The 15,455-nt window shown below is 37.6% G+C and overlaps 2 protein-coding genes across 10 annotated transcripts in view; one reads left to right on the forward strand and one right to left on the reverse strand.

Moving 5' to 3' along the window:
* TBCD (tubulin folding cofactor D) overlaps window positions 1–15,455 on the forward strand; it is a 129,278-nt gene that overhangs the window by 32,062 nt on the left and 81,761 nt on the right. For all 8 annotated transcript variants that reach the window (XM_088661647.1, XM_035104647.3, XM_088661646.1 and 5 more), the window contains 2 exons: window positions 333–407; window positions 990–1,084. In XM_088661647.1, coding sequence (XP_088517773.1) covers window positions 333–407; window positions 990–1,084 — 170 coding nt within the window. The remainder of the gene's footprint in view (window positions 1–332; window positions 408–989; window positions 1,085–15,455) is intronic.
* ZNF750 (zinc finger protein 750) lies at window positions 4,793–14,746 on the reverse strand. 2 transcript variants are annotated; one of them, XM_035104652.3, is made up of 3 exons: window positions 14,609–14,746; window positions 8,133–9,708; window positions 4,793–5,850 (listed from the first exon to the last, which is right to left on the reverse strand). In XM_035104652.3, the coding sequence occupies exons 2-3, from the start codon at window positions 9,536–9,538 to the stop codon at window positions 5,145–5,147; spliced, it is 2,112 nt and encodes a 703-aa protein (XP_034960543.1). In that variant the 5' UTR covers window positions 9,539–9,708; window positions 14,609–14,746; the 3' UTR covers window positions 4,793–5,144. The 2 variants fall into 2 exon arrangements, with proteins under 2 accessions (XP_034960543.1, XP_034960542.1); XM_035104651.3 differs by having other exon boundaries at window positions 4,793–5,853.

Here is a 15,455-nt window from a genome sequence, read left to right on the forward strand (position 1 = left end):
GCAAAATTCCTCTTTAGGTAGTAGAAAATCATTTTCATTTGGTTGCACTTTCCTCCTTGAATGACTAAATAGGGTATTATTCAAGGTACATAAAAAAGCAAAAGTAATCATGCTGGAAAGAACACCACAGTTGGGCAAAATCTTTGTTAGGACCACACAAAAAGCTGTGTAAACAAGAACCTGCAAGGATAGAGGGGCCACAAGTTCTGTTCCTAGAACTCTGGAAGGTCTAAAAGAATGTACAGGATGATACCAGCTTCATTGTAGCATGTGACCAATAACAATTTGTGCATTGTTGAACCTAAGCTTTCATGAATTACTGCTTTTTGCAGGATCGGGAGACTGACTGGAAGGCTACCAAAAGAGCTGGCTGATGATGTAGTTGGATCTGTCTTAGATTGCTTCAGGTACCACTTTACATTGTGTAGAACGTTTTCCATATAGCATGCAAACTGTAGTGAACTACATCTAGCTCTGGTGTAGTAAGGAGGATATTGATACAACAATTATAGCAGATGCATATGAGTTAAGGAGTGGAAACTCTCGTTGAAAACACTAGCTTTTTTATAAAAAACCTGGGCATGAAGAATAGAAATATGAACATCCTTTACATTGGTTTCTGATGTTTAAAAATGCATAAATAAATAAAATGTCATAATACTAAATAAATAAGTTTGATATCCCATGAATATTAATTTAGTAGAAAGTCCCATTGAACATAATGGGGGTTATTTCTCAGTATAAAAGTGCTTAGGCTTAGGTTGCAGATATTTAAAATGGGAGTCAAAAGAAACAGTTTGGGAGAAATTGCTTTGCAGTTAGGGGAAAATTTAATATATTACTGTTACTTGAAATATTTAGTTTGTATTGTCATGCTTTTGAAAGCATGCAATTACTGTGTACAACCAGCTTTCAGACAATAATATATCATCTTATTAAATTCAGAAAAAATAGTTTGAATGCAATCCTTATGTTTTCTAAAATTATAGTTTCCAGGAAACTGATAATGCTTGGCATGGTGGATGTTTGGCTCTGGCGGAATTAGGAAGAAGAGGGTTGTTACTTCCCTCCCGGCTCTCAGATGGTAAGTATCTTGTAATTTAACTAGGTCCTATCTATACTGCTTAAGAAAAACAAAACAAAATAAATGACTTGTACAATACAAGGTAATAAGCACAATCAAATGAATGAAAGATTTGATATACTTTTGTCAGCTTCTGGTCTTGAGAATTTCTTACAGACAAGCAAGTATATTTTTCTTCCCTTAGCATCTTTCTTCCCTCCCTCCCTTATCATATATATATTGCTGATTTTGCTTTTACCTCCTGCTATTTCACAGGATTACAAACTTGCTTTACTTTTTGGATCTTGTTTCCTTCTCCCATATTCTAGTATTGCCAGAGTCTGTTACCTCCCCCCCCCCCCCATTTCTTTGATACACTGCAGTATTCTTTGTGAGTGCTTCCTTTGGAATGTATTTGAAAAAGGCAGTCCACAGTGCTGCACTTGAGCAGTGTATATAAGGAGCATGTGGTTCCCTTGCTAACAACAGTTGGATTGGATACCAGTTGGTTTCCAAACCCAATTCAAATGCTGGTTTTGACCTTCATAGCCCTCATTGGCTTTGGACCAGGATACCTGTAGGATGTCTGCTCCAATATGAACTGCTTGGTTCTTTAAATCTGCAAGTGGACTCTGTCCTGTGAAGTTAGATATTAGTTTAGTGAGAATGTGCAAGCGGGCCTTTTCAATGACTAAATAAATTTTGAAATATATATATATATATATATTAGACTACATGAAGAATGTGCAAGAATGTGCAATAAGAAGACTACAAGAAGATGTTCAATATTTCTATACTTAAACACAGTTAAGCTTTATTTTTTGTAGTCTTGTTTTGAATTTTGTTTTTGTTCACAAGACACATAATAAAACAAGTGATGTAAACACTTTTATTTGCGCCATAACGATTAATTATTTTGCAAGTATAATACAAAGCATTTTACTGCAAGATTAGAAAAGTTGTCATGGTAAAACTCATGAAATAGAAAATTGTTCTCACCAGGTTTGCAAAACAGCCCCTTCCCAGCTTAGCTTGCCATTATTTTCTTGCTTACAAATTAGTATGGATGCAAAGTACATAAATAACTCCTTCACCACAGTGTACTTTCTAATATGAACTAAAATAAATATCCCCTTGGTCTTGTATATGCAGCAGGTGCTTGGTGTCTAAGGATGCGCTCTTACAAGCTCTAACAAGTATGGAAGCATTTGTGTGGGAGCATCACGCCACCTCTGTCATTTCAAACTCCTTTGAAAATCCCAACCTCGAGATTTGAATTAGTTTAATTTAAGGTGTGGTTTAAATAATCCGTTTGTTAAAGATGTGCAAAGGCTGCATGACAACCCAGTCAGATGGGTGAGGTACAAATAGTAAAATAATAATAAAAATAATAATAAATTATTATTATTATTATTTATTTAGATGACAGTTCAGTTGCAACGCTGTAATGCCAGTAACATCAATTCTAGTTTATAAGCTTATTGTTCTAGCCAAAGGCCATAACAAACATGTAGCAATAGTATTACAGTCATTCCTCAGTTTACGCCCGCTGCGGTTTGAGTACTCAATGCTGTTTACTTCTGGGTTCCGCAACGTGTGCATGCACAGAAGCGCTCTATCGGTGTTTCGTGCACGTGCGCTATCGGCGCTCAGTTTAAGTTGCTTTCGGGGAGCGAATGGCTCCCCGGAACCAATTAGGTACTTAAACCGAGGTACCACTGTACTAAAACAATACAGAACATATATCCATAATATGTCAACATCTGTGTTGTAAGAGAGAGAGAAGATACTAGAGACACCAACAAGCTTAAATCTAGCTTGATTTTGGTCTAAACCTCCGAATCAGCACAATGTTAGAAAGCTATTATTCTCACTCGAAAGAAGCTGAACCATTTCTGCCAGGATGTACCCGGTTGCTTGTGTAAACAAAGGTTTCAGAAAGCGGTCTCTTTGGTTTCTGTATAAGGGGCAGGCTAACAGATAATGAGTGATGTTTCCCACCCGAGGTGGACCAGAGATACAAATTCTGCACACAGGAAACATGACTTGGAAACACAGCTCAATATAGGCTTTTCTTAAGGAAACTGGTGAGAGTTTGGTGCTCTGTTCTCAGGAGTGGATACCGGGGGGAGGGGGGGATAATCTGGTGGTTCTAATTAGTTGTAGGTGCCTTCTAGAATCTGTGCAGAAGAGCTAATCCTTTAGTTAGCACTTATTCAAGGTCAGCACAGAGCTCAGTTCTGGAAAGTAATAATAGTCTAAAACTTGACAGGCTGCTTTCCAGTGTTGGTTATCACCCAATTCCATAACAGAACAGAGCAGGAAAATGCTCCGTTGCAATTCCTTTAATAATCTTTTAGCTGAGCTCAATCTGCTCTTGCCTATTGTTGGCTACCTGAGTTTGGTATGAAGAAGAGCTGTTGATATTTCTGATGGTAGTGTATAGCTTCTGAAAAATAATAATTCTGCACTGTTTCCAAACCTTTAATGGAGTTTGAATCAGAGCCCCACTTTTCAATGCCATAGACTAGCATTTGGGTAAAAACTTTGCTACTAAATATCTTCAGGGCAGTTTCAATCAGCTGCTCTCCCTTGTCATAACAGAACATCATCAATGCCCCAATATTTTTCTGTGCTGCAACTTGCACTGCCTCCAAGAAGACATTTCCAAGAGAGGGCTTCAGTAAAGAGTACACTCTTATTGAGTAAGTTTGTTCTATAGCTGGCAGATCTAAATACCATTTATACCTAGGACTGTGTTAGCCAAGAATCATAATCTTGTCTTTATAGATAGGCTTTCTTATAGATAGGATTTCTTGTTTATAGTGTGTGCTGAACACCTGCAAGAGAATTTTGAGGCTCATTTGGGAAAGAGAGAAGAGCACTAAATCATCTGCATACATCAAGTTGAGATATTTCTCTTCCTAATTACTGAAAAGGGGGAGTTTTTACTGGTTAAATATGGTACCAGATCATTAATATTATAGGTTAGAAGATCAGGAGCCAGAATACAACCTTGCTTGACTCCCTGCAATGTTTTGAAGGCATAGAAACCTACTCTGATCCTCATATATGTGTTGCTTTATAGTTCTTGGATGAATAGCAGAAATCTGCAGTCAATATTGGAAATTTGAAATTTCTCCCACACTTCCACATTTCAATTAATAGAGTTGAATGTTATTCTTAATGTTCGTAGTGTATTTTCTTTAGAATGTTTCAGAGTAAAATGTTGATCAATGATACAGTGTCCTTCTCAGAACCCTGCTTGTTCTTCATGAATAATGTTATCTGTCCATGAATAATGTTACCTGTAACATCAGTGAAATCAAACTATTGAAGGTATTGCTGAGCTGACAAATGAGTTTTAAGATAGTGTATTAGTGTTGTCCAACACTGCTTCACACATTTCTACACACTAGATTAAGGATTTACAGTAGAATTATAAAAAGACATGACAGCACAGTTTAGATTTTGATTCATGGATGACATCTTTGCTTTGTGCTGTTTGATTTTGGATAAAACTGATGCAAATCTGTATGTTAGCAAGAATTAATATGAAGACTTCCATGTCCAGAACTCAGCAACTACTAAGCTTTAAAAGCAAATGGAAACTGTCACAATTAGTTAAATTATAGAATAATCAACCAAAGCATGTTGAATAACAAAAAACTAAACTAAAAATTTTTTTGAACCTTAAGTGAGTCACAAGCAACGTATGATACTCCAATGTCATGGATAAGATAATCTTACTTTATAGTTTACACCATTGGTAATAAAGGTGGATGTAAAAGTCATTCCACCATAGTGCATTTAAGAAACATATCATTAGCTTCAATTTACTTTTAAATGTTCGCTCAAAAAATCAAGATACAGTCAGAAAATAATCAGGATGCTTTAAAACATAAATACAAAATTAACAACAGTTTATATTTACATGTTACAACCTATATGGATCAAATGAGTCTGCCTGATTGGGATAATAGGAATTGGTACTGAAAAACTTGTCTTGGCTTCCTGGTGGATAGTGTGCTTTTAAAAGCACGCTCTTGTATGTAGTTGGTAGTGGATTAAAAGTAAAGTATTACGATACTCTGGTTCTTTTTCTCAGAGTAAATACTCTACTGCAGTCATTTGTTTGCACTCGCTTTGTTCCTTGCTGCAGTTTTGTCACTTGTCTTTGATTGGTCCTTTTTTGTCCTTTTCCTTTTTGACTACTGTGACAGTCCTGAGTATCTGATGGTTCAGGAGCTGAATCTGTATACTGAGAATTGCTGTCCTGATTACTTTTCTGTGGACTCTCTATTTGGACTTTACTAGGACTATAGGCAGCTAACTGACAAAGAGCAACAGCTGCAGTTTGTTTCTGCTCATCACAATGGTCAATTGTCCCAAGTTCCTGAACTTCTTTCCTCTGCATCATGGTAGAGACCTTTTCACAAGAACCTTTGTCCATATGATCCTTAGGGCTGCAGGCCTCAGTTTCCAAATGTCCATTTTCAGTTTTTTGAGGTCCACTGTCTTCAGCTTCATATGATGACCTCTGGAGGGATTGTTTTATGTTGCAGTTGTCTTTTACAGAGAGATTCAGAGGCATTTCCTGAAGTTCCATAAAGTTCTGGTTTTCTACATGGAGCGTGTTTTTGTACATATGTTCATTCACAACGTTTGCATCTGGCTTCTTGGAAAGATTAAGTGGTACTATCCCCGTGTCATCATCAGAATTGGACAGAGGGTCATCGTTCTCATTACTTTCATGCTGTATATTTTCATTTTCATTAGTGACATCACTACTGGGGAAGAAAAGAAAAGAAAAATCATTGAAAAATTCCATTATGTAATTAAAATCCGATATAGGACTAGTATCATATTTTGATTTACATACTGTGGCAGTAAAAGCAATGCAATGAATTGATCTAAAAAGGTATCAGAAGAAATAGTGCTATGGAGTAAATTTGTTACAGTGTTTGGTTTGCACATAAGAAACCTAGTTTTAAATCTCTGTAGAGATGAGCTCTTCTTATATTTTTACTGCAATAAATTAAAATAATTTGTTGTAGCCAACTTAATCTCCTGGAACATATTGAGAAGGAAATATCAATGTTTGAGGTCTATGAGAGCAGGGCACAATAAATTGTGTGCTCTATAGGTATTTTATATTGCAATACAAACAGCTGTTTAAGAGTGACATTAACCCATATGATCATCCTTCTGTAATGAAAATGGTCCCAGGCTGATCCATCACAGGACTTATGAGATCAAATTGTTACACTTCTCTGCCTCGGAGGCCTAGTCCAGATATAAATTCAGAAGTAAAATAAAATAATAAATGTTAGTATTCATTGGAAAGCTGACAGGTTGCTGCAGTGGTCCAGTCTGCACATCATTATAAACCATAGTTAATGATTGACTGTGTATATGTCAATCTCATCTACTTCTCTCTGTTAGTGCACAGGAGAAACAAACAATGACTCCTGGCTTGGTGTTACATTTGGACCAGGGATTTTGGTTTGTTGTGTCCAAAGAGACCATGATCTGTAGCCAAGGTTTGTTCTTGGGCTTTCTGGTTGTGATTGGTTGAAGTGAAACAAACCATAACCTATGGTTTGAGTATAATACGATGGTGCAAATCATGATTTGGTCCTCGTGTGTGCAAACAGAGAAGAATAAAGTGGGCAAGATTGGCAGTTCACTATGTTGTACCATGTCAGGAGGCCATTACCTTCTGTCCTCCTTTAAAGAGTGGGAAAATAATGAGAGATAGAGCTCACCATATCCTTCAGTCTAGGGTTGCCAGTAGACCCTTTGCTTGGAAATTAAACAAATGGTCTGCTGGTTTCTCTTTAAGGTTTCCAGACTCAAAAGAGAGCAGGGCAATTAAAGGCACAGAAGTCCTGTCCTCTATTGAGTCTGGCAACCCTACTTATTGCTTGGGAAAGCAAAAAGGCTTATTTCATATTAAATGGCCTTCCCACTGAGATCATCAGCAGAGGTCTTCCTCTATATCCCACCGCTGTCATGAGTGCAGTTGTTAGGGACATAAGCAGGCCTTTGCCGTTGTAGCTCTTGAACTCATTCCCTCAGGAGATTAGCTCAGTCCCCTTCGACAATAAGAAGTGTTACATTTGCCATGCCTTTGGCTTTATTTTTTTCTGCCTGGTATGTTGCTTTGGCATGGGTTACTTTGTGCTACTGTCTTGGTTTCTTTCTGGTTGGTATTTTATCATTTTAATAGCTCTCGTATTACAGAATTTTAATCCTTTTTTTTATCACATTCAATAGATGAATGTCTGCCTCTACCTGAAAAACAATAACCGAAGGCTATACTGTGCATTCTTTACTCAGGAATAAGCCCCATTAGTTCAATGGAACTTAGTTCTGAGTAAAAGTGCATAACATTACATACGTTGTGAATAGCAACATTCAGATTCAAATATGAAAAACAGCAGAGATGTTAAACACAACAATGATCAGTATAAAAATAAGAGCAAATATCATTTTACTATAATTCTGAATAACCACTATAATTATACCATATCCAAGCATATTTCATCCACTCTTTGTCCACTTCCATATTATTATTATTTTAAAAAAACCCAGCTGTAGGGAACCTTTGCCCCCCCCAGATGTTGCTGAGCCCATCGCCTCTGGCTATTGGCCATACTTGCTGGGACTGAATGGAGTTGTAGTTCAGCAACATCTGGAGGGCCAAAGGTTTCCCACAACCTACTCTAAACTGACACGGCAATCCCAACAAAGTTTACTAAGAAGTAAGCTTTACTGAATTCAATTATATTTACTCGCAGGTAGTGGGGTTATACATAAGTCTCTTTCAATTTGACAGGACTTACTTCTGAGTAGACATGGTTAGGCTTGTACTGCTTGTCACCTGCATACGTCCTACCTGCCTTGGGTTTACAAGTTTGACATGTATTAAAAACTCTCGGGAGTCCTTGTGTGATGTAACCTGAGGACATGTTTGCTCTCTCTCTCTCTAGAGTTTTGAAAACCCCCAACACAAATTAGAAATATCTTTATATATTTTATATATAAATATACTTTATATATGTACCTCCTGGGTGTGTTTCCTCTATCCTCCTTTGTAAGAGGCTGAGTGGATTCATCTGTACTTTTCCTCACAGGTCTGAATGCCGTGCAGTTTTCTTCAGTTTGATTGTACTTGTTAATAGATGAAGACCTGCTAGAAAGGTCAAATAGACCTTCACATCCTTGACTTGTCTGAGTGAAGTTTGTTGGGCTGGGTCTGCCTGGGGACCCTGTTGCTGCACTTCCAGCACGGGGACTCATTTTTGCATTCTCTCTCTCATTTTGTTCCTCTTTGGAATGACCTTTGGCATGTAGCATAGGGCTTTCTTTTTCCAAATCATCTGTTTTTTTGTGAGAATTCAGTGACTGTAACCTGGCAGGGCTTGAAGAAGCTGGATATAGCAAGGTTGTTTCTTCCATTAAATGAGAACCAGAGTCTCTGTTAAGACCTGTAATGTGTGGTAGCCTGTAAAATGCTGATTCTGCTGGTCTACAAAGTCCGTATGGTACTGGGGGATTAGGATGATACTGCTGGAATAAACGGTAGTGTTCATAAGTTGCTGGATTTATTGGTTTAGGAAGTGGTCTAGGGTGAGGAAGAAAATGTCTCTGATCTTGAGAGCTGTAGACAGAGAGCACTGAACTTTCACACTCATGAGAGTTTCCAGGAAGAAAGTAAGGTGCATAAATGGCCAATCCATGCTCATACAATGAAGGTGAATACTCAGGAATCATAGGCTGCATATAAGGTGGAATGGAAGGGAAACCTTTTGTAGGTGGAATTTTATGAGTAAATTCTGGTGCAATAAGTGTGGAAGCTGTTTTCCATGGGTTGTTTGGAGCATGAAATGCTGACTTTGTGTGGATTGAAGGGCCTTTGTTTGAATCAGAAAGAGACGCCAACTGAGATAGCTCAATGCTGTCTTGACTGTGACGATGGTCTCCTACTGGGACAAAAGCAGAAGGTCTTACAATGCCTTCAAGACCAGGCTGTGTGTTGGCTGTGTTTTCTTCTTCATGACCGACAAGAGTTAATTCCTTCTGAATTGATGGTGCTTGCCCATTTACTAATTTACCTGTTGCTTGGTTTTGAACCTCCATGTTTTCCTTGGCATCATCTTTGGGAAAAGCACATTGAGGTTTAGATTCAAGATTTGAGAGGGGTTTAGAGGAGGTTGGTTTGGCTCCAGGTTCCGCCTGATTGTTCTGCTTAGGCTCCAAGGAATTTGACTTTGGACACTTGATAACTCGATCCTGCTCAGACACTAAAGTAATTGAGTTTTTGCAGAGCCCATACTTCATGTGGTTGAAAAGATGTGATTTCTCATTGCAGGTGAAAGGGCATTGAAAACACTTGTACTTGAATGGTTTTCCTGGAGGCCTTGGGATATAATGAGGTTTTTTTGGCTTACGTTCTTTGAGAAGGCTCATCTTTCTGTTTCAGTGATTAGAGTTGGTGTTTTCCTTGCCCTAATTTATAAAATGTGGTTGATATCTTAAGTTTTCCAGATTTACTCCTAACTTTGAGGAGACTCTCAAAAATAATTATTTGAAGCCATTTCTTCTGGAGACATCAGAACAAAACAGCACGCAACAGGAAACTGCAAAACAGAAATTGTAATATTAGAATTTGAGAACAAAACAAATACATATGTCAAATGCTTTTTCAAATGCTGTGTAGCACATCATGAGAAACCACCTGGTTCAAACCAAAAAGTCAATTTCCAACTTGGAAGCCTGTGAGCAGGGCATGATGCTGATGACTATTTCCTGTTTCATGTCTCTGGCATCTGGTATTTTTAGGTTTACTGTCTTGTGAACATGAAGGTCTCATGAGCTGTCATCTATTATTTGACCCGTCCTCTACAAATTTGTAAACCCACTTAAGTTAGAAGCCATTACCTCATCCTGTGGCAGTGGATTCCATAAACCAACTATACACTGTGTGAAATAAATTATACAGTCATACCTCGGTTTAAGTACGCCTCGGTTTGAGTATTTTCAGTTTAAGTACTCCGCGGACCTGTCTGGAACGGATTAATTCACTTTCCATTGCTTTCAATGGGAAAGTTCGCTTCAGGTTAAGTACGCTTCAGGTTAAGTACAGACTTCCGGAACCAATTGCGTACTTAAACCGAGGTACCACTATATATCAAAGAATTAGACTACCAATATTGTAATTTCAATTCCTTATCCTACCATCTAGAATTTATCTTTTTCTCTATTACTGCTTATTGAGTTAACACTTTTCAGTGAGTCGTCCACCTAAATATTTTTTTGGAGGGTACGGTAAGTCATAGCCAATTAAGACCACATTGGTTTATGGGTGAATCTAGGCAGTCATATTGAATTTCATTTGCCATTTTGTTGCCCATTCACCCATGATGGAGAGTTGTTCATCATCTGCATCCTGAATAACATGGCTCCCTCAGCAAACTCGAGAGTCTCATTGCTCACCTAAATTAATGAATTACAAGCATGAGAAAAGTGAAGCTAATGTAGAAGACTCTTAGATGCCTTTGCAAACATGATTATCCTCGGGGAAAGCACACAGGTCTGTAGGTAGAGCTCTAATTAACTGGCCTGAAGTTCAGGGGTGCCTACTACCTGAAATTCCTGTTGGATTAATTAGAGAGAACGCATTCAAACAACAGTGGTGGAACATCCACTTAGGATGTGACAGGGAAAGATGAAAGCAGAGAGAGAGAGAGAACTGTAGGTGGAAGAGACAAGGAGGAGGGAGGGTAGGGCTTGGTAATAGTAGAAGCTTGAGTGCAATCCAGTCCAGCCTGTTGGGGAAAGAGGAAGAGATTCCTTGATGGGGAGAAGGAGGGTGGAGTAGGATTGACTCCATCCTGGAGAACTGACCTAGCTCTGCTATAAAGCAAACAAGTTTCTAAGCAGCCTAAACAAATATTTAAGTACTAACTAGTGTGAGTAACTTTCAACACACCACCACAAGCCAAATTCTGAATGCTTAGAAGAGCACACTCTCCCAAATTTCTTCTTCTAAAGTTTGAGTGTGTAGCTGTTGAAATGACCTTGCATTCTTCGCTGCGCAGCTACTTTTAAGTATGTGTGTGTGTTCCCATATGGCCAGGTATAAATCTGAGTCAAGCATCCACTGATTTATAGGGGCACGATCAACTTGCTTTCCCTTAGAAACCGAAACAAATGGATACTTTTAATACAGGCTGGTGATTTTCTCGGCAGATAAGTCAGACGGGCTTGTATTGACTTGTTCCATTATGTTCGCTGATTCTGAAGGCGTGAGAATCTCTTAGAGTCATGTTCTCATGATTTTATAGGATGTGTTATGGCAAAGATCTAAAAAAGTGATGATTTCATCATGAACTGTAAGCACCATTATCAGAATGATGACTGTTGCAAAACCACGTACAGTATCTCGAGTTACCCGAAACTACACTAATACCACTTGTTAGTTTAATAGGGAAGTCTGATGGCTTTTTATTTTTACTTTTTTATAAAAAAAACCCCCACCTTGCTTACATTGCTGTTTGAATTAGAGATTAAATTAAAATATTACATGAATTAATGGGAAAATATTCATATGAGGGGACTGTAAGTAATGATAAAAACAAGAGACCAATAGCATGTTAAAATGAACAAATTTATTACAGTTTGGGCTTTCGTCTTTAATCTCATTAGATTTACATAGAAGGCAGCTTCATATATCTGATAAAAAGCTCATGCCATGAAGGTGTGACACATGACTCTTCAGCAGGTAATTATATAAGCAGTTGAGTTTTTGTTTAAAATAATAAGAGCTATATAGCCTTTTAGATTATTTATTTTGTTTGTATTTTTATTATATTATTCAACTAATAATGCATAGATTTATCATTGGTTTAGATTATTAAAAGGAAAGCACAGCCTTTAGTCTTTGTAAAGCACTAAGGGGCGATTGTTAGTGATTTCTGACGGAGTCTGGGATCCAAAGGACTACTTAAAGGATGCTCAAGAGGGATTTTTATCTGTTTATCAGCAGGTCCAACAAACTTAAGTTCCATCTGTTTCAGATGCAGCCATTTAGTATGTGAGTGGCTGCTGGTAGAAAAACATTGGATCCCACCCATAGAAATACAAACAAAATAGAATCATGGTTTGGGAAAATTCTAAATCACATAGTTAATGAATTTAGCTATTTGTTTCTATGCATGCACTGTTTTATTTAGATAGTATTGTAAGAAAATAATCACATTACTTACTATGAAATGAGATTCAGCAACAACAAACAAACCAGTTTTTGGAGAGTGCAGGTTGAATTTTGAGTAATGGCGTAGAACCAAAGACGGAAGAATTGTAACAAACTTGGTGAGTTCAGTTTGTACCAGTTATACCTTTGTGCTAGCTTGTAAGTCTCAGAGCAAATAATGCTTTAAGTTACTGTTGTCACAACAAACTATTCCCCAGGATTACAAAGTTTATAGACTTCAACTGTTTGAATTATACAAATATGTTATATAAGCACAATATTGATATTGCTAGATAAATATACTCATTCGTTTTCCTAGTATGCAGAATGCTATATTATTTTATGGAGGTAGATTCACATTTTAATGAATTAACATTTGCACTGTATGATCTCTACGTGAGAATCAGAAAGCAATATGGAACTATATATGTTTGCTAAAGTGCATTAAAATCAATCCTGGATTTTTATTTTTATTTGCAGGCAAAGTTGTTTTTAGAGGAAAAGTATGCTCCCTTATATCTGAGATTATCAGACTGGATTGAGGTATATCATTCCAACTCAGAAAATTCAGTAACCAAACTTATTTCTGGAAGTATCCGCTTCATTGGTTGTAATGGGAAACACTGGATACGAAGTAACTTTGCTTACTTAGATGGTTAGGATTTATTTACAGTATGTTTAGAATTGCAGCAATAAGCATTCCTATTACTGTACACATTTAATTGGACATAGTGAAGTTTATTAGAATTTTGTGGGGAGGTTTTTGAAGCAAATTGCAGTTGTTGTTTTTGCAAGGCAAATCACTGTGCACTGCAAAATGCCACTTGGTGACTTTTGGACAGGTGTAAGAGATATTTCCTGCGCTCTACTCCTACCCTCCTGGTTGCAATTTCTTTCATATTGTGCTAAACTTGGCTGTCCTTTACTATTATCATTGAACCCAGCAATTGCAGCAAAGATCAACACCACCAGAAAAAGTACACAGTTTCATTTGACTGCAAATTCTTTTTTGTTTCTTTAAAGATGCAAAACCAGCAACATATGGCTATTATAGGTCACATAAAATGAGGACTATTTTTCAGTGAATAAATGTAATTGTTGCTTTATCCTTCTGTGTAGTAGCTTACTTTTTAAAAAATACAAAGGGACTGCTTCAATTTTTTATTTATTTATTGCAGACAATGGTGTAATTATCTTGCTTAATAGTTCAATGCTATGAATGGCTGCGCAACCATTTCTGAAGAACATTAATACGCACACGCTTGGCTGCTGTTGCAGCATTCTTTTTGGTGATATTGATCTGGCTGACGAGTCCTCACTGGGGTGGAGCATTTTGAAGGGCATGCTGTGATTAAAATATTGTGATGTGGCATTATTGCATAACTCAAGATCATGCCATTGTCACCTATCCAGCGTTTTGCAAGAACAAGATTTCTGAGTTTTATTCCACTTTAGATTTTACAGTGATTGACCGTTCTTCCCTTCTGGGCTTTTAATCTTTAAAACTAAAATATCTACTCTTACAAAAAATATGAATTTGTGGATGATAGAGGACAACATAAGGACAGACATGCTATAGAGGTCAAGACGGACTGTGAGGAAGAGGCATTAAGATTCAGATATATCAGTATAGCTAACATCTGGTCCCAATACTAAAAATAAAATTCTTTAAAAATAGCTTAAAACCATTTTGAGCTAATAAGAATAAGTCCCCTTAATCATTTTTGAATGTCTAATAGACAAGTGTAAATTCATTCTCAAACTAGGTCCCCCCCCCCTCTTTGGTCCTCTGTATATAAAATAAGTATTTCCATTAACTGAAGACTGAACTAGGACAAATGTAGCAGTAGAATTCTATTTGAGTAAAAGTTAGAAACCTTGGAAATAGTCCTTCCCCTTTTTATTTATTTATTAGAAGTAAATACTCCAGTAGAACAAAACATAATAAGCTGAACATAATAATTTAAACAAGAAACCTAAAATACGTACTTTTAACTTGAAAATAAAGCATGGGTTCTTAATCAAGCTTTCAACCTCAAGGCTGCCATAGTTTTACAGAAAACAAGATTCTTTTTTGGTAGAGAGTAAAATAGTAATTTTTTTAAAAAAAAGTTTTTTAAACTTGCTGAAGAAATGCACCTGCTCGTAGAGGAGTTGCCTTTCTTGAGAGGACAGTAAAACACAAGCACAGGATAACAACTTAGCTAAACATTCCTTAAGTTAGTTGATGGCTTTTCCTTTTCAATCTCTTGTTTTTTTGGTTGCTGGTTTTAAAGTCCACTCACCTGTGAGTTTGGGAACTGAGGTCCACGATGTTCCGAGTTGTTAAACTGTTGCTGTCCGTGTTGAGAGAGAAGTACCTGTTTGCTGCTTGATTAAGTGAAACTGAAGGAGGCTGTTTCAATGGGAGGGACTTAAAAGTGTAGGAGTCGAGCCCTGAGGGTGTAGAGATGCACCTGATATTACTTCAGCCTGAAGCTACAGTTCATGTGTTTCCATCTACTCTTTCATTTGATGTTACTTCACAGCATCTGAGCTATCGAGCAGCAGCACTCTTGCCATGTTTGTGCCCTCCAACAAGCAAGTTTTTGTTTCTCCCACTGAGTTAATAATCTCCTGTCAAGGGGAATGGAACATGGTACAGACACGTTTCTCAGTTTAAGATCTTTTAAACCATTTCTAAGTGAGAAGCAGATTGTCACGAAGGCTTTAAAAGGATATAAAACAGTAGAAGAAATTGTAGGCTGCGGCACAGGACGTTTCTTGGTTTGGGTTTTTTTTTTTCATGTGGTGGATTCCTGAGAACACTTGAATGCTGCAAGATTCCTCCTCCTCCTCTCCCCCTCCCCTCCCTGCAGTTGTCCTCATGATAACTTCTGCCTGGGAACGGCGAGACAGAACTAACTCAAAGCCTACTTGCTGTAGAAACCTGCCAAAGCTTGCCAGGAATCGGCAGCCAATTGCATTGTAATGGAAAGGAGTCACCTCTGTAGGAAACTGAATATTTGCTTAGTTTCTCTCTTCAGTAGTTCGACTTCCCAGCCACTGAACACACTGCATGGTGATTGTACTGTTATCGTTTGATAACTCTCCACCACATGTGAGAGAAGTGGGGGGTCAGTACACCATTGT

This window comes from Zootoca vivipara, chromosome 2 (genome assembly GCF_965207765.1).
Source record: "Zootoca vivipara chromosome 2, rZooViv2.hap1.1, whole genome shotgun sequence".
Taxonomy (NCBI): Eukaryota; Metazoa; Chordata; class Lepidosauria; order Squamata; family Lacertidae; genus Zootoca; species Zootoca vivipara.